This window comes from Cheilinus undulatus, linkage group 16, assembly GCF_018320785.1.
Source record: "Cheilinus undulatus linkage group 16, ASM1832078v1, whole genome shotgun sequence".
Classification (NCBI taxonomy): domain Eukaryota; kingdom Metazoa; phylum Chordata; class Actinopteri; order Labriformes; family Labridae; genus Cheilinus; species Cheilinus undulatus.
Window position 1 is genome coordinate 32,354,952 of NC_054880.1, and position 19,587 is coordinate 32,374,538.

The 19,587-nt window shown below is 37.4% G+C and overlaps 1 protein-coding gene across 1 annotated transcript in view; it reads left to right on the forward strand.

The window, feature by feature from the left end:
- Positions 1-17,782, forward strand: part of LOC121524316 (hippocalcin-like protein 1) — an 81,083-nt gene extending 63,301 nt beyond the window's left edge. The window contains exons 3-5 of the mRNA XM_041809651.1: positions 2,437-2,718; positions 12,794-12,899; positions 16,824-17,782. Coding sequence (XP_041665585.1) covers positions 2,437-2,718; positions 12,794-12,899; positions 16,824-16,921 — 486 coding nt within the window. The 3' untranslated portion in view covers positions 16,922-17,782. The remainder of the gene's footprint in view (positions 1-2,436; positions 2,719-12,793; positions 12,900-16,823) is intronic.
- Positions 17,783-19,587: the final 1,805 nt, after the last annotated feature.

The following is a 19,587-nucleotide window of genomic DNA, read 5'->3' on the forward strand; positions in this document are numbered from 1 at the left end:
ACTGTTAGTACAGTCATGTTTCAATGACATGATATCAGTGACACTGACAGCAGCCTTAATGTGACAATGTTTGTCTAAGAAGCAGAGCACCACCGGCTCCCATCTGTTAAGTCTGGAAGTGAGTAAAGACCTGAATGCATGGCTTATCTCCATGGGTGTGTGTTTGTGTAATGGTTGTATGGCTTAATGCTGGGGTTAGGTCTATTCAACAGCTGTCTGACCCACCCTAAATAAAAGCTGTACATGTTACACTATCACTTCCCTGACCTATAAGCCTCCCCGACCCCAGATCTTCACACTCACAGTAGTCATGGTGGTGCTTCCCCTCTGTAGATTAACAGCAAGGCAGACAGAAAGGCTGCAGTGTATTACATATCATGCAGAGGTAGCTGAGGTTAATGACACTTTATTCAATTTTGGTTTTAAAGAATGAATTGGCAACAAATGCAAGTTTTAAAGTTGTCACACTCCCTCTCTATCAAAACAACAACAGCAATAAAATTAAAGTTATAGAAGAAACAGAATCACTTCAGTATTTTACCGCTACATATGACATTAAAACATGTGAGATCAGAAAGTGGCTGCTGCTGTCAAATCAGGACAATGTCAAGGCACCATCTTTTCCTGATAGTCATCAGTAAAAAAAAAAAAAAAAAAAAAAAAAAAAAAAGCTTTCCTATGAACAAAGGGTGAGACTGACACGACTTTTACTTCACTTTTCTTCTGAGGCACAATACTCCTTTATCAAATCTGACACCTTAAAACGAAGCTAGACCTGCTTTCAACTTTCAAAGATTAAGCTCCTTATCAAAAAATTCTTCTTTTGTCAACTGAGAATACGACATTGCATGAAATTTGTCAGAAAAAATTGATTCCTGGCCCTTTTAACTGGCTTTGAAAAGGTTCTTTTTGGTGTACTGGTGTAAGAACTGCATCATAAACGTTTTTTTTTTTTTTTTTTGTCTGGGGAAATGAAAGACTGAGTTCAAAGTAAACTATTTTTCCTCATTTTCAATATCTCCCACTCTTCTTTGCACTATTGACTGGACATGAAATGACAAAAGTCTGAAATTAACAGAAAAAACATCAGTCAGTGAGAAAAACGACACATAAAAAACCCAGAAAAAATAATTACGTAATGATAGATCAAATAGTTACAAAAATTAGTTTTTAAAAAAAGAGGGTGGGGGGACACCCTGAAGAGAAGGAGTTAAATTAGGCCTTTTACATCTGATGTTACTTCCCAGAGTATAACACCAGTGTTATGCTTTAAACTGTGACAGTGATTACTGGTGACTCTCATGTGAGTAAGATGTCGAAAACTTTTTGGATTTTTTATAGAATACTGTACACTTCTGATTAGCTTACCTTTAATGAAATAGATTTTAATGAAAAAAAAAAAACAACTACTAAAGAGGTATTCACGAGAACAGCTCGGTAGGCAGCGAAGCTTTTCAATCTAAAATACACACACATAGATGATACCTGGGAGTTGAGTTTTCATGATACCTGATTTTATTTTTATTTCAACGTAATACTAGTTAAAATCAAACCACATCGATACCTGTTTTGATACCAAAGTGACAACAAAAAATGTCCTAGACACCCGAAAATGCTTACTCCAGGGGTGTCCAAACTATGGTGCAGGGGCCAAATGTGGCCTGTGGTCCATTTTTGATTGGCAAATTCTAAACATTAAATTAAATATTTACATTTGAACATGAAGCTTGTACTTGACTGTATTCTACTTCTTGTTTTCAGCACAAGGCAGTGCTACCATGCTATTTCTGTAAACAAACATTTTGTCAAGAAGAATGAATTGATCTGAGTTTTTTGCAACTAAATGAAGACAACATTGTAAATGAGAAACCCATTGGCAACCAACGTAATAACAATATTTTGTCTAATGATGCCCCACTGGATTACAACGGCTCAGAAGTACTGATGGTGTTTTAGGGCCAGACCAAGAAGTAGCCAGGGCCGACCAGAGCCCCCTGAAATCTGACTGGCCTCCCTGAAATCCATAAAATGATTGGCTATTTGCCTTGTCAGACATTAACTAGCCATTAAGCATACCCAATTACTAAGCATATCTTAACCATGATAAGATTGGTTTTACTAACTTTACAATCTTCTGGATAAGGCAAATGAAAGTGCCCCCCCATCCTTATATTTTTTCATATGTGACCATCAGTGGAAAAAGTTTGGACAACCCTGGCTTTATCTATTTTATTTTTTTTATATTTATTTCCAATCAGAGGTGGATGGGACGACCCCCACTGCCAGCACTACCACCTAAGTATAGTACCAATCTGTGGGAAACACTGCAAACTCAGCGCTGTCACAAATCTATAAGATATTCCAGATTTTCTATTCTGATTTTCTGTTCAAGTATTAAGAGAGGCATCGTCTACCTTTCTATCTGTTTGTCTGTAGGGATTCTTAAAGGACTGCCCAAGTGGAACCCTGAATGTGGAGGAGTTCAAGAAAATCTATGCCAATTTCTTCCCTTACGGTGATGCCTCCAAATTTGCTGAGCACGTCTTCCGAACATTTGACACCAACGGCGACGGGACGATAGACTTCCGGGAGTTTATCATCGCCTTGAGTGTGACATCACGGGGTAAACTGGAGCAGAAACTGAAATGGGCCTTCAGCATGTATGACCTGGATGGAAATGGGTACATCAGCCGTGAGGAGATGCTGGAGATTGTACAGGTAAGTGAAAGGACACTGGGTAGATCCATTTAGGGCTAGAGTAAGCTGATAAAAATCATATGTACATGTGGATGTTTTCATTTCATTTAATGTGAAACATGTAATAGTGTTGTGGTTCCCAACCTTTTTCTCTAAAGCACCCACCCCTGTCTACTTGTATCTAAGAAAAGCAAAGCCCTCCCAGGACCCACTTGGAAGAAGTACTTATCTGTAATGTTGAACTTAAGGCCATACTATCCAAGACCAAGACTTGCCCGAGACCAGAGAGCACCAAGACCAAGACTTTTGGGGGTCTAGACAAAGTCAAGGCCGAGACCGAGACAAGACCAAGACCATAAAAATCCGTTTAAAAAAAACATGACAAGGTTGAGCAGTTAAAGAGAAGTCTCTCTTTAATTTTAGTTTTCTTTTTAGTAAATTTGACAGATAAAAAACAAAGTGTCTGCAACTCTTTCTAAGCACAACATGCAAAAATCTTGAATCTTAAAAAATTAAAAAAAAAAAAAAAAATAATAATAATAATAATAATAATAAAATAAATAAATAAATCCTTGTATGTGTTTAAGATCCACTGGCAAGTCTGGAATTTTTTTTAAATACCTGAAAATGAGATGTTTAGCTACATTTGTCAGGTGAATGGGGCCTAAAGTAAGTTTTTAGAGATACAGTATTTCTGACTAAAAATAAGATGGACTAATGTCCAAGTTTTTACAGGTGTAGCTATTTGTTGTTTTAGCAAGTGCTTCTCCTTATTATCACATTAATGAAGTCAAAGAATAGCAGATCATTGCTGGTCCTGACTGGTCTTAATGGAAAATCCAGAGTCCGGCCAGTCCGAGGCAGAGACAAGACCGAGTACAACAACACTACTTATAAGTGTTAATTGACAATATCCCAGCATAATAGGCTTACAAAAACTTGTTTTGACAAAAGCTCTATAATTAAACTTTCCATCATTACAACAATGTGTTAGAGCCACTCTAGAAAAAGTACTAAACTCAAAATTCTCAAGTTTAATACTTAACTTCAGAGAAAACAAAAATATAAATGTTTGACTGTAAAAGTTGTAAATGTACGTGAATCAAAACTAAGAATTTTTAGATCATAAGTCAGTTTGATTCTGGGTTGTTTAGTTGCAGGTACTCATTTATATTTCCATATTAAGTTATATTGACATAATTTTACTTGAACAATTATGTTGGCTTGACTTAACTTTTTAAATAAACTATGCCATAGAAACTTTCCTATACCTAACAATCAGCCACATGTTCTTCATCCACTGCTTGTTTAGTTTCTGTTACCTACTTTAATCTTAAACATTGATGTCACTCATGGCAGGCCTACTTAAGTGACAGTAACTGAAAGGTGCACGTTGAACCAGGAAGTCCTCTTCTATCATATTCAGTCTACCATCTACCTCTGTAGATTAAGGAATGATTGTCAAATAATTTGAGTGCAATAACAAAAAATGCATCCTATCAATTCAGACTTATGGAACTGAAATAGCTGTTTTGGGTTCAGGAAGTTCTCCTCTACAGAGTTCAGTTATTTATGCTCAACATGGATTGGATGGTCCCCACAGTTAGGACTTCTCTTACTGAGTCGGTAGCCTCACTAAGGGTTCAAAAGTGTGATTGAGTTGTTTTTTTTAACTAAAAATATGTTCAATCAACTCAGAAAAATGTTTGATTAACACGTATCAATTCTTTTAGCAACCCTCTACTGTTTGGTCTTACAGTGTACGAAACCTCCTGGCATCAGCTGTTTTTGTTACCACTCACAGCGCTCTGATTTGTAAATAGTTCAGCTTTTAAAATGTTATTTAGCAGATGCTTTTATCCAAAGTGACGTACATATGGCAGGTGTTGGTGGGATTCGAACCATCAATCTCCTAGACAAATGTATGTATGATGTCCCTAGAGCTATCTAGCCTTTTTGAAACAGTACGGCAGTCATCAGTGTCCCTTCTCCCTCACAGGTCAATCAAAAGCAAAAAGGGGTGGGGTTTCTGAAACAAGCTCTGGCCACTCTGTCCCATTAGTATGAATGGGATTAGTACGCACTGATGGTCTCTTTACCTAGCAGCCTTCACCATCACTGTGTGTAGGATGACAGGGTTTGAATGAGTAAGTGTGACCTGCAGTGTATAAGCACTTTTGAGTCAGACAACTAGACAGGCAGCATATAAGCACAGGTTCATTTGCCATTTACCGTTAAGTTTTGTCAACAAGCAAGTGATGGAAGAGAAACTGATCTAACTCGTGTTTTCAAGGATGTAGTTTCTACAGCTGCTGCTAATGCCATGGCATAATTCCTTTACATTTTTAATGTTTTCTTGGTGATATTTCATAAAAAAAGAAAATATTAAGGGCACAGAGCTTTTTATACACAATATCACAAATACTATCAAGAAAAGCAGAAGTCCACTTTTATAACCTAGCAACAATAAACGCTATTGAGAGCAATTTGAATCCGAAACTGACTACTCGCTTGAGTATCACTTAACCTTCCATCCCTGTTTCTCAATTTTTAAATTTTTTCTTTCATATATCAGTGCTGTTGTTCACCCTTTACATCTCTCAGTGGGTTTTACAAATCTTAAACAAAGAAAAATCAAAAAGATGCTCTGTCTATGACTATTCAGTGTTAAAGGAGACATATTGTGCTAAAATCACTTTTTCAGGCTTTTCTAACACAAATATGTGCCCCTGGCCTGTCCACAATCCCCTCAAATACGAGAAAAATCCATTCCCTTTCTCCCTCTCTTTCTCCACCTTTCAGAAAATGTGTGCTGAAACAAGCCGTTCTCAGATTTAGCTCCTGGTGACCTCAACAGAATCGTAAGCACCCGCCGCCAAGTTTGGTTGGCCCTCCCCCACTTGGAGGAAAGTTCCACCCTCCTCTACTAATCCACTCCACTACCAGCTGAGATGCTGGATAGCTCAATGGGTTATCCTGCTGATTACAGTGTGGGAGGTTGTTGGTTCAAATCCTAGTTAAGTCCTAGATTTTAGATAAAAGTGTCTGTAGTACCAGGAGTGCTGCATCCATTTCCTGAGAGGGGTGTGGTCAGGGGCGGAGTCAGACAACAAATTACCATTTAAAGCCACAGACACAGAAATGGCTCATTCTGAGAAGGGCTGAAATAGAGGGGATTTTAGACGCACAAAAATCCTATACTAGAGTGTTTCTTTTAGCAACTAACATGTTTTGGGGACCCCTGAGAACAGTATAAGCTTGTCTTAAAAGGGTAAAATATGTCTCCTTTAATAAATGTCTTTAAGTTGACTCAGGGGTGCATAAGCTTTGAAATTAACTCACATTTATGCACACTGAATGTGCTAATGGCACTTCTGGCCACAGTTTGTATGAAGACTTTAGGATCAACTCTACATTTGACTTTAAAGTAATCCTGTCACTCTCGGGAGCACAAATAGACATGCTTATATGTTGAGATATGAGGATCTAGCTACAAGTTCTTTGCGTGTGTGTCTGTGCCACCGAGTTCTCATGGATTAGTGAGTTAAATTTAACCAGACTTTATCCCTGAGTATGCAGAATACTAAGATGATACTCAAGCTCATTGAGGTTACACATGAGAAAGGAGGGGCCAATGTTATCATTGACTGAACTAACCTTCTGTCTTGATACAGGTTCATTTTGTTTTACATCTTCATGCCACAAGAATATCTTCAGTCTAGAACCTAAATAATGATTATCATGTCAACTGAGGTGCCAACATCTTTTCCCTTCATGAATGTTAAAATGCTGTTTACTATGTCTGAATGAATGTTGTATGAAAGGAAAATGATGTATTACTTAAATAATTTCTCTAAAAATAGAATTTATGCAACTATTCTTTGAAGTAAACATCAGAACTGCTGTACTTTACCCCGTTTTCAGACAAATTATCTTAACTAATATGTTTTGGGTTGTAAAATATGCTCACTACTGATGTATTATTATAGACAAATGACACAGACTTTAAAAAAAATAACTGAATTCACTGTTGACCTTTTCTTGTTAAATGAGCTTTTGCATATTCAGAAGCTTAACAGTGAGAGTGTTATGAAACACTGAAAAGCATTTCTGTTTTGCAAGCTCCCATGCCTACAAGCAAATTGCCAACTAAGATGCATTAGGACACAGTGAGACAGACCTCTCAGACCACATTCAGGAGTAGTCTGGCTTACTTTAAACAGTGTGTATGCAAATATGTCACCAAACCAATTACTTATAACTGAGTGATGGTTTTGGTGATGACTTTTTCAAATATTTGTCCTACTGTTATTGTTATTTTCAGTATCAAGTGCAAGACTTTGGAAAAAATACATGATCTGCAGATCAGAATTAATGCTTGTAGACATTGTTTTGATCAAGTGTGGTTTATACTCTGGTGTCTGCGGTTCAGAGAGACGTGTGCAGTGAAGTGTAATTATATAATTGGACTGTCAGTCAGTGAGTATTAAGCACATTCACTTTGTGAATCAAATTAAACTAGGATGCTGCACTTTCAATTGTTGGCTTGAAAATAATTCAACTAACTTATCTGCTGCTGCTGCTATGGGTCAGTTTTCCTAATCCATTTGAAAGAGCTGTGGTAAAATCAACCAAAAATAGTGGTTAGTCTCGTTAGTTATAGAAACAGTTATCCTTTTCCTTCTTTCCTTATTAGGATCCCCATTAGCACTAGCAAAAGCACTGGCTATTCTGGGGTCCAACACAAATAAGGTCATACACAGCAACACACAATACAACAATGATAAACAAACAAACATGGTCAAAAACAAAAAAAACTAAAAATCAGCTCCTCTAAAAGTATATAGAAAAACATACACATACAGAAGATAAACAAAATGGCCATCCATTTAACAAACATGATGCAGAACACAAAGTCATAATCACATTTTAAACTTATCAAACTTAATGTCTTTCTACAATCAGATATTACATGCATGCACATACACAGATTTACATGCCACATTGTAATAATCACATAACTGGATAACCTATCACAGATACAGTGTTTAACAAATTTATTAGACCAACACCCAAAGTAAGATTTATGCCACAGCTGCCCTAAATTAACAGCATTGGTAATTACCAAAATCATTTTTTTATGTTTCTGCAATGGTTAATACACCAATATGTAGAAGCTCTGTAACCCAAATTATATTTTTAATGCTAAAATATAATTATTATTGTTATCCATGAATTTTCAAATTGACGGATTTACAAAAAACCTGAAAAAATGGTAAAGCATATTATTATTTCTTGATTAATATGGCAAATTATAGTTATTTACTTGCATTCCTGAACAGAAAAAACTAGTTTTAGTGGTTGAATGTTATGCTTGATTGATTTTTGACTTCTCAGAGAAGCCCAGTGAGCCGGCTCAAATTTGGGTATGAAAAGGTGAATTCAGTTTGAAATTCCTCATTCCTGTTCAAAATGGTAAAACGTGGAGAGCTCACTAAAAAAGAAAGAGTTTGCATCAAAGCACTTCATGATGCTGGATGGTCTCTGAGACAAATAGGGAAAGACATAAAGTGTTCTCACAGTGTGGTCAAGTGTGCTTTGAGTCATTTGACCAGACTGGTACTTACAAAATACGCCAAGGAAGAGGCAGGAAACCAAAGTTAACTGAAGCAGATGTCAGACACCTCAAGATTTGAAGTACTAGAGACAGGAGGAAGACCACTGTTGATCTTCAGGCAGAGATGAATGCTTCTAGATCAGAGTCTGAGAAAGTCTCCTGAATGACCGTAAGCAGACGACTGAGGGAACAAGGCTTAAAGGGAAGAATAGCTGCTAAGAAGCCATTATTGAGGCCTGCAAACATTCAGAAACGCCTCAGATTTGCCAGGGAGCACAAACACTGGACTGCTGATGACTGGAAGAAGGTACTCTGGACAGACGAGTCCGAGTTTGAACTCTTCAGTCAGCATTGTGGTGTTTATGTCCACAGAAAAGCTGGAGAACGTTTTGATGCCAGATGCATTGCACCCACAGTGAAACACAGTGGAGATTCCATTATGGTATGGGGTTCCATTTGTGGATGCGGCATGGACAAATGAGTGAAAATGGATGGTAAAATGAACAAGAACATCTACCACAACATCTTAGTGCATCATGGAATCCCTTCTGGACTGAATCTGATTGGTCGTGGGTTCATATACCAACAAGACAATGACCCCAAGCATACTTCAAAACTGTGCAGAGACTATTTGACCAAGAAAAAGGGATCTGGAGTACTGGAACTGATGGACTGGGCAAGTCAAAGTCCAGATTTGAATCCTATTGAACAAATTTGGGATTTAGTAGATCCAAAGATTGATGGCACAAAAGTTTCATCTAAAGCAAGTCTGTGGGAACAGCTCGACACTATTTGGAACTCAATAACAAAAGAGACTGTTGAAAAGTACATAAAAACAATGCCAGCAAAAATGCAAGCTGTTATCAAGGCCTAAGGAGGCCATACAAAATATGAAGTTTTCAGTTATTATATGTGAAAAAGGACTATTTAGTTGTTTCAGTTTATTTGCCAAATAAATTAAAATAACATTTGTAGTTTTAAACAAGTTTTTGAAAGGTTTCTAAAATATTTATGTTTTCTCGTTTTTATGACAGGTGGTCTAATACATTTGTTAAGCACTGTTTGTCCCAATTATTCTGGGTTTACACACGATAAGTCCAAGGAAAAAAGAGGTGAAAATACATTTCATACCATGCCAACATTCTGAAAGTGCTCATTTACTCAGTGAAATTCGTTTCTGTTGATTAAATATCATGACGTACTGTTTCAACAAAAATTTAAACGTCTCTATGTTACTTTCTTGAATAATATACACTAGCAATGAATTCCAGCCTACCATGGCTCTGTACAGAACTGTTCTTTGTATTATACCTGTTCTCACTATTGGTAGTATGAACCTTCTTTTAGTTGCACTTCTTGTTTGGTAATGATGTTGAGCAAACTGAGAGGATAATCTTTTATATATTAACTTTGGAGACTGTGTCACAATTATGCTCCTGAGAAAATTTAACAAAACATAAGTGAATCTTTGTCTCACAGTTAGCCAGCCAAGTCTGTCATGCATGTCTGTTACATTGGTTCTATATGAGCATTGTAGGGCACACCAAGCTGCTTTATTCTGAGCCACGTGTAGTTTTTTTTTTTTTTTTAATTTTTTTTTTAAGTCTTTCATTAAAGCACTGGACCAAATTATAGAGCCAGTATCAAGCTGGGACAGAAGCAAGGCATTCAGAACTTGTTTAATAACATCTGAAGGTAAACTTTTTGACACTCTTCTTACAACTGAAACACCTCGTCCCATTTTACTGACAACATTATCAATATGCTTCGACCATGAGAGATGATGATCCAAGCTTATATCCAACAGTTTAGTCTCACACACCTGCTCAATAGGTTTGTTGTTCTTGTTCTTAATTTCAGTGCTGGTTCAGCTTTTAACTGATATTTTGAGCCAAATATAATGGACTTTGTTTTACCTACATTAAGAATCAATTTATTACTTGTAATTCACTGACTTTACTGTAAAATAGTGTTTAGTTCTCCTATTGAAGAGGCGGTAGCATATATTGTTGAGTCATCTGCATACATGGCCACATGGGCTTTATATAAAACAAGAAGTAGATCATTTGTAAAAACAGAAAATAATAACGGTCAAAACATTGTTGAAATCAGTGTTAGACTAGCTAGATAAAAGTTAGTTAATGAAACTAAGTGACATAACATTACATTATGCTGTTATTAAGTGTATGTGTATATGTGTGCATATGTATTTAAGGGTAATATGACTGTTAGGCACATGTGAATTAAACTTCACTGTGATGTGATCAAATTTAACTTCAAGAAAATAAAACTTGGGTTTTCTTGAGAAACCCAGGGGGCTTTCACACTAGGTCTGAGTACACTTGAGCCCAAAGTCTGGTTAGTTCTGCTCAGTGTGAAGGAAAATGAACCACACGGGCACTGGGCCCAGGCCCACTTGGAGAGGTGGTCTCGGGTGGGATTCAAGTGGATTCTGGCACAGTTTAATAGTGCAAAGCAGATGGATTCGGCTGTTTCCATGTTTCTCACTGGGGAATCCATCTTGCAAAGCTCCCGTCTGAACAGACTGGCGTCGGGACGTAAGCAAGCAGCAACAAGAGGCAGGTGCAATAATGGCAGATGGGATTAGCATGGATGCTGCTAAAGCGCCAGTTTCATCAGAGCTTGGCGACTTTTCTTTAGTAAAAGAAGAACAGAGAACAGCATTGAGTTGTTTTCTTTTCAAAAACGACAAAAGTCGTACTGACATGTCTACAGTCGCCATGGTTCACGTGATGTAATTCTATATGGAGTTTACTCCTCAGTAGCGGCTACGACGTCGTGTTTTGTTGCTCTGATTGGCCTGTAAAGATGTGACAGACAGCAAGTTCATCCAGTCGCCCTGTGAGGTTTTTCAAAGGCTCTTTCCTTTCCCAAACACATGGAATGGGAGGTTTTAGTTGGCCGGCATAGACACAGTGGCTGCTGGTGGAGTGATAAGCTCGGATGTAGCTTTAGTATAGTGGCAGTTTTATCAGACCAGGGCCTCGTTTGTTTATGAAACAGGAGCACACAGCCACAGGAGAGTTTATAGAGCGAGTAAGTGACATTTTAAATGGTTTGCTCATGAAAAGAAGATAAGAGAAAAAACAGTCCTTTTCACAAAAATGGCCGCTATGGGTGGTTTGGATCCAAACATCAATGCGAGACAACGGCCCGTCTTTGATCAGTAATCCTGGCTAACATTTGATCTGAGGAAACAAAATAAACAAACCAAAAGCCTGATTGATCAAAATTCTCACACAATCATTCGCTGATCAGTAAAGGTATGTTAATTTTAGATCAACATAAAGTCTGTCTACTGACTGTCAATACTCCTTTATTTTATTGTCATATTTTGCTTTAATTGCTTTGATATTTAGTTATAATATAATAACCCACTTTATAAAATACTTAATTTTAGGCTATTGTTATTGAAGTTACATTATATTTGTTTTGTACTAAAAATATGAACAATTATTCTTCTCAGTGAGAATTAGAAGTAAAGACCTGACTCCAAATTATGAGCCTCCTTCCTATAAAGGCCTTGAACCTTCAACAATGTTATAGTTAAAGGCCCTGTTCTTAATTTGAGAATTTACGCTAAAATAATTGCTCTTTAATCCTTTGAGTGTTATTGCCTTTTTTGATTGTGTTGATTATTTTGCATTAATCGAAACGTGGAATTATTGGATCATTACATTGTGTAATTGAGTTGTCCTTAGGATACTTCTTGAGGTTTTTGTTCTAACAAAACAAATACATTGATATCAGTATCAGTATGGGTCCATCTCAATTATATATGATTGTTATGATTGCTATGGGCAGCAAATGATCTGGGCATCCCTACGTATAACCCATGACTAGTATATAGAAAATGATAATGGCAAAAGTTTAAAAAGTGTAGTTTATAGACTTCAGGACGTACCACTCATCCATGCCTCTTGTCTCGCTCCATTGCTCTTCATTCATGAATCACCCGTGGACCACCCAACATACATGTAGAAGAGTAAATGTAGAGGCTCCAGTGATTGTGAATACATTTCTGAGGCCAGCTCATACTTGGAGCTTTTCTGTGCTCACTTGCGTCAATTCATCTTTTGCCATCAAGAGATGGGCAGCACTTGCAGTTGTTAAACTAATCAGATCAAAGTCTCTTTGTGAGCTCCATACCCTGAAACTTGTGATCTGTGTAATAGTGGTGTCATGGTGCTGTTCTAATGCCATACAGCCTGATTGGTAAGCAAATGCTGCCTCAGAAGAAGCTCTCTGCATCCAGACTAACAAATGGCAATGACTTTAGAAAGTGCAATAATCTCCCTTTTGAAAGCCACCGTGACTTTATTTTTAAATTCTGTTGTGTTGTAGTCCCTTCATCTGAGTCCCTAAAATAGGTCCCAGCTGGCTTGAATTCATTTAATTTCTCCCTCCCCCATCCACCTCCCCTTGTCTCTAACTTTCTCTCTCTGCTCCATCTATCAGGCCATCTACAAGATGGTGTCATCTGTGATGAAGATGCCAGAGGATGAATCCACGCCGGAGAAGAGGACAGATAAAATCTTCAGACAAATGGATCTCAATAATGATGGTGAGAGGAGGAAATGGAATCACAAGGGGATAAATATGCTCTAGAGAGGGAGAGGGGTGGAGAGGAGAGAGAACTTCGGAACAAATGACAGTTTATTGAAGATAATCCTTGAAAGGAACTAATTTTACTGGAGCTAGAGATCTTTGAGAGAACTAGGAAAGCATAATAAACATTTGGCCCAGCTCCTGTTGTATTATTAGGTCTTATATATATATATACTAGGTATTATATAATATAAAAACCTCAGTCTGTTTGAAGTGAAACTAAACAAATTCACAGTTTCTTCCTCAGAGATATCAAATGGTCCAATTTTAACAAGAAATGGTAAAGTTAAAGATTACTTTGATTGGTTATTCTGAACCAAGACCAAAGTGATCTCTGCCTCTGAGACTTTTTTATATTTAAAAAAATCACACAAAGAAGGCATCAAACAATTGAATTTCCCAAGTGACTAGGCCTGTGCTCAAAAAAATCAATATGGCAATATATCTGTATATCTCACTCATATGCCTATCTAAAAAATTTAAAAGAATCGATATAATGCTGTGATTGAAGTTTTATACATTTTGCATGTCCCCTATGGCACAGTTAACATAAAAGCCAACAGATCGGGGCGGCACTGGACTGTGCAGTGCAAATGCAGTGCCCACCTCACTCCAGAACAAGTTAGAGGTGGCAGTCACTGCAGTGACATGGATCATTGTGTCTATCTACTGCCAACAAGACAAAAAGCAGAGATACAAGATTATTTTGGGTTTCTTCGAAGACCAGAAAGTCAGGAATTGGATATGAGCCAAGCTAGCTGTGCACCAAACAAGGTAAAACACTGCAGCAACACCAATCGAACTGACACAGACACCAGGCTAATTAGCACTCAGCAACAAGAGCAAGGCTTTCTGGGCTAATCTGTAAAGTCAAAGTTTCTCTCAACTTCTAAACGGGATCAGAAGATTATAAGCAACCCTTTGCTGACATGAGTCATACAGCGGTGCTGATAGCAAAGACAGCTGCTTAGTGAGTGTGAGTCATGCTGTTTAATTGCCACTCATAGGTTCATCACAGAAACTGTGGTGTCGATTTATGCAAAAGTTAAAAAGACATTCTGACAAATGCAAGTTGGCCTCTAGTAAGTTGAAACCGGATTATCATATGTATGAAAAACAAGAGGAAGAGAGATGTCAGAGAGGGCCTTTTAAAGTAGTCAAATATTACTGTACTTGCATTTATTAACAGCTTATTGATTATAGACTATTTATATTTTCTAGGATATCTGAAGATGTGAATTTCAGTGTTGTGAAGTGTTTGATCCTTATACCTATGCCTTTTCTGGTATTGTCTATAATAAGAACAGCAGCTGTGGTCAGTTCTGTGTAGGAAATGTTTATTAAGACTTTTTATTATCTTTAATCAACATCTATCATTATACATATTGTATTGTGGCCTCTATGTCATGATACATATATTGTGAGGCTGTGGGAAATACTCAGCCCTACAAGTGGCCTTCCTCTACTAGAATTTGTCATCCATGTGTTAGCAGTAATTGAAAGCTGCATAAGACAAGCAGTAAAATCTGTATTTATGTTTTGTGTAAATATTAATGCCTTCAGAAATACGCTTCATACTACACTCTACCATACTTCTTTAAAAAGTCTGTGGCTAGACCTGCAAACAAACAAAAACACAGAGACGTGGACTATAACGCTGGGAGGAGCTATAACTCTGTTCCCTCTTCAGGGCACCTTTAATTTTATTCATCTTTGCATAGCCAACAGTGAACACAATATCATAAAACCCAGTGTTTCCAAACGTTTTCTGCTCTGCCCCCTTCAGCAGATGAGAATCTTCTTTAAAACCACTAACCCCTCACCCCTCGCCACATTCAATACATAAATATAAATCTATATACACGGAAAAACCTATGTCAAGCAGGAAAGTGAAGCAGAGGGTGACATATGGTACATCATATTTTCTTGTCTTTGTTTCAGTAGTCTTCATTCTCAGCCTTGTATTTTTCTGAAAGTCCTCACACAAAATTTGCTGTGCTCTGCTGGAAGTGCAAAATGGCATTTTTACCAAGCTTTGCTGGAGACCTCGTCATTGCTGCGGGCCATGGGCCTCACTTTTGGAATCACAAATATAACCTTAATGTTAGCAGATTTCACAAAGTGTTACAAAAGAGGCATTTCAAATTGCTTAGAATTGCATCTCCCCGTGCAGCAAGATTACAAAGCTTACACTACTCTCTTCACTGAACACAAAGAATTCAATCATTCCAACCAGAAATCTTAACATCTTTTATCTATCAAACTGAAGAAGCGTTTCTGTGATTATATATAAATCCATTTTGTTTAATCACTCACATTATGTCTGCAGGAATGGGAGTCCTCATAAGTGCCCTCAAAACTGTTCTAGCACATTTTGCACTGACTGACATAATCAGAGGCCCTTAACCTTGGCTGAGTAGAAAAAATAGAATTACAGCAAAAGGCGCACACAAGATTTGGAAATTTTGAGGCATTTGTGACCCAGGTTTACAAGCTACATCTGCAGAGGCTGAGTCAGGGTTCAAGTACGGTCTGAGGTTCATTTCTGCATGCTGTTCGCCACACTCTCATATTTGGGATTGTCAAACATAAATGATAACTAGGAATTAGCTGAATGTCAACATTAGCTTTGATCTAGTGGATGTTAAGTTGATTAAAAACATTTTTTAACATGAATTATGGTCTGTTTCTCTCTAGATCTGCAGCACTCCTTTTCTCTGTAACCATTTTTGAATTAGGAAGCGAGAAAATCAGTAGTCAGAATCTCTGCGTTTTTTTGTCAAACAACCTGGAATATATCAGTAAGACATGATAGTAACATCTGACTTTCCACACTGCGATGACTTTAAAGGAACATGGCCGTTGTGGGTCTATGATAATCCCAAGGCAGACCTAAGGTTAAGCCAAAACCTCAAGGCACACCATATTTAAAACGACACAAAATAGACTTTTTAAATAATGTTACAGTCAAGGGGCCATGGAGATAAAGGGGAGCGCTGGGGCCCAGCCAACCGGGGTATGATGAAGATGGCAAAAGGTGGCAAAAATGGGTTAAAAGTGATGAAAAGTCATGGCAGAATTGGCCTGAAGTGGCAAAACATAGTCAGAAATGGGCAAAAATTGGTTAAAAAAAAAAAAGTGGGGTTACAAGTGGTCTAAGAGGGTTAAATGTTGTAAAAAGGTGGTAAAATTGGTTAAAAGTGGTCAAACAAAGGCAAAAATGAGCAAAAATTGGCAAAAAAGGTGGCATAAATGGGTTGAAAGTGGCAAAAAGGTGGCAACAAAGGGTTAAAGTTGCTAAAAGGTGGTAAAAATGGGTCAATAGTGATGGAAAAAATTTTAAAAAACAATAGCAAAATTGGATGAAAAGTGGCAAAAAGGTAGCAAAAATTGGTTAAATGTGGCAAAAAGTTCCTAAAACGTGGCAAAAATGGGTCAAAAGTAGTAATAAGAAGTGGCAAAAATGCTTAAACAAAAAAGCAGCAAAATGGTTTAAGTTTTCAAAAGAAGTGGCAAAAATGCTAAAAAAAAAACTTGGTTAAAAATAGCATGAATTAATCATTTCAACCCAATAATAGCTTGCCATGCTTTTCAGCTCCTTATGAGGTAAGTGTTTGTCAGGATGCGAGTACCAATGCTACTGATCCAACACACATACACTGATATCAATAAATCCCAACTGGGGAGGCCTGGTTACAGTACTTGCCATAAAGTTGTGGTAATAACATATTGTACAAATTCCCACGGCACACCTCGACTCACCTTAAGGCACACTAGAGGGCCTTGATACACCATTTGAGAACCACTGCTACAGATAATTCTTTATGGACCATATTATAATAGTTTTTCCTGCTGTTCTATTTCTCCATCCATCATACAGGTAAATTGTCTCTGGAGGAATTCATCAAAGGTGCCAAAAGCGACCCCTCCATCGTCCGGCTACTTCAGTGCGACCCAAGCTCAGCTTCCCAGTTCTGAAAAGCCCTCCACACCCCAACTCTGCGACAGCCCTTTCTTCCTCACCGTCTCTGTTGCTATTGAAACGGTCACTCAAATCAATGCATGCTGCTTCTCGTCTCTCATATCATCTTTTCTGTTATTTTTGTGAAATAATTAATGGAGAAATTTAAGGAGGCTAAGAAAAGCCGCCACTATTACTTCACTTTTTATCTTTATTTGTGAGAAGGATTGAAGGGACATGCATAGGTTTGAAGATCAGTCGATAGTGGAGTCTACTAATGTTCCTGAATATCTCTCTCTTCCTCTGGAGCAATGGATTCCCAGGGAATGTTTTTTTGCAGGGTGAGGATCAGTTTGCCCTCCAACACATGTATATCATGTATATACTGTACGTCTCTGTATATCATAAGATGAAGTTCATTTGTCTTCATGTATGGTGCATTCTCTATGGCATTGAAAGGCAGTATTATGTAGCGTAGCTTCCTGGTCTGATCTAAACAGATGGGCGGGGCAGAAATAGATGGGGGAGGGATGTTATTGGGATTTTACTGCTATATGATCTTTCGCTGTGAAAAAGAAGGCCTAAGATCCCATTTGGTTTTTAAAGACACACTGGCATTTTTGTTCGTTTTTAAATTTGCTTCTTGTTGTACATATTTTTCCTCTGTCACGCTGTTTTATTTATTTATTTTGATTCTTATTGTCCTTTTACTTTGACATGTTGTTATAATGACCATGACCATGTTCCAGTTTACAGTGAAAGAGCGAGAAAAGTCAGATAACAATAGTATCTTTGGGATTTGTGGCTTTGTTAAAGTGGATGATTGTAAATTGAGGAGACTCCATAATGTTTATGATCAATGACACCAGTAGAACATATCATTTGAGCCGCTATATGTTTATTGAGTATGGTTGTGCATTTGGTCAGGATGAGTGTTTGTGCATGTCAATATGCACTGTGTGCTTGAAGCTAACTTTTACAGTATTAACATGATGTGTTGTTTCTTAATTTGTAAGTATTTTAAAGTTAACATTTTGAGCAGTAAATTTAAGATAGCTGTTACCCTTGCTGTACTGCATGATCCTATGAACTTAAGATGACAAACCCTACAAGACAGAAAACACAGCAGTACCTTTTTTTGTTGTTCCCAGCCTCCTCTATACTGTACCGAGTCAAAATCAGATTTTATGTCTTGCTTTGCCCCCTTCATCCTCACAGAAACACAGAAAAAAACACCTACAAACCCCCTGTTTTCCTCTGACAGACAGAAAACTTACTAAGGGCTCCTTCATCACTCTCTCACTGAATGCTTTTATAACCTCCTGGATTTGTCCGCCAACAGAGTATTTAGAAGAAGGGTGATAGTAGCAGGCAACGATACTTGTTTCAGTCCAAACATCAAGTTTGAATGAATTATCCAACAGAGGTTATTGGCTGTGTTTTGATATGCACCACCCTTAATTATTCATATTTTGGATCCTTTTGGAGCACAAAGGAAATGAAACTTTTCAGTGAATCAAATAACTTCCTCCATTTTTAATGAAAAGCATGACTTCAAAGAACAACACAGGATAAAAACAATAACTGCAATACTGTGCATGTAATACTGATTGCAACAAAACTGATGCCACTGTAAAAGAAGGCTTTATTGTCACGTCACTCTTGCCATGTGGTGTTAGGGAAGTAAAATGCAACATGGATTCTGGTTGTGAAGAATCAAACATTTTTCATACCACTGTTGTTAGTAATTACCTTTTAGTCCTTGGTGGACAGGTGAGTTAAAGAGGGGCAAAATGTAGACCAGAGAAGGGATCAGTGACAAGAGTACTGAGGCTGGTCAATCACATGGCAGCAACCAATGTTTTTAGGCACTGTGGTTCTGAACTGGTCTAGCCTCAGGACCCACCATCACCTCCTGACCAAGCAATGGCGACCCAAATTCCTGAAACGTCATCAACTTAAATTTATTTAATAGAGTATAAAGACATATGTACCATATATTGAACAAAAGATGATTTAAAGAAGAGACAGGACAAGTGTGTCATTGCAGAAGCCCTAAACCAGAGGTGTCAAACTCAAGGCCCTGTCGCCAAATCAGGCCGTGGTAATTGTATCCAGCCAATCTTTCTATTATAACTGGCCCACCAGTATGAGGTCAGCAGATTTTCTCCAGTATAAACATGTAAACTTAACCTTGATGATTTAAAATATTGTTAAATTATAAAAATCTGAAAAAGTAAAGAGTAAAAGTAGTTAAACTAAAAGTGAGGAAGGGGAGAAAAGAAATTAATGTTGTCATTTCATATTTTCAATTTTGCATCTCAGAATTCTGACTAAACTTGTGATTTTGACTTTTTTCATGTTTTGACCATCAAGATTCACACTTTAAAACTCTAAGTCATATTTTTACCTTTTAGACTTTTGATTTTGACTCTCTATCTCATGTATTTGCCTTTAAAAAACATTATTTTGCCTTTAAGTTTCATGTTTTGGCCTTGTGAACTAATATGTTTGACTTTTTATCTCAGACTTTGAGACTTTAACCTTAGTGTTTTGACTTTTTTTCCATCTCAGAATGATTCATTATTAGTGTTATTCTTTTTTTTCCATATTTTACTAATGGTGAAAATGAGGTTGACAGTTTGTTTAAATTTTGACCTTGTTGGGCCCTTAGGTTAGGCCT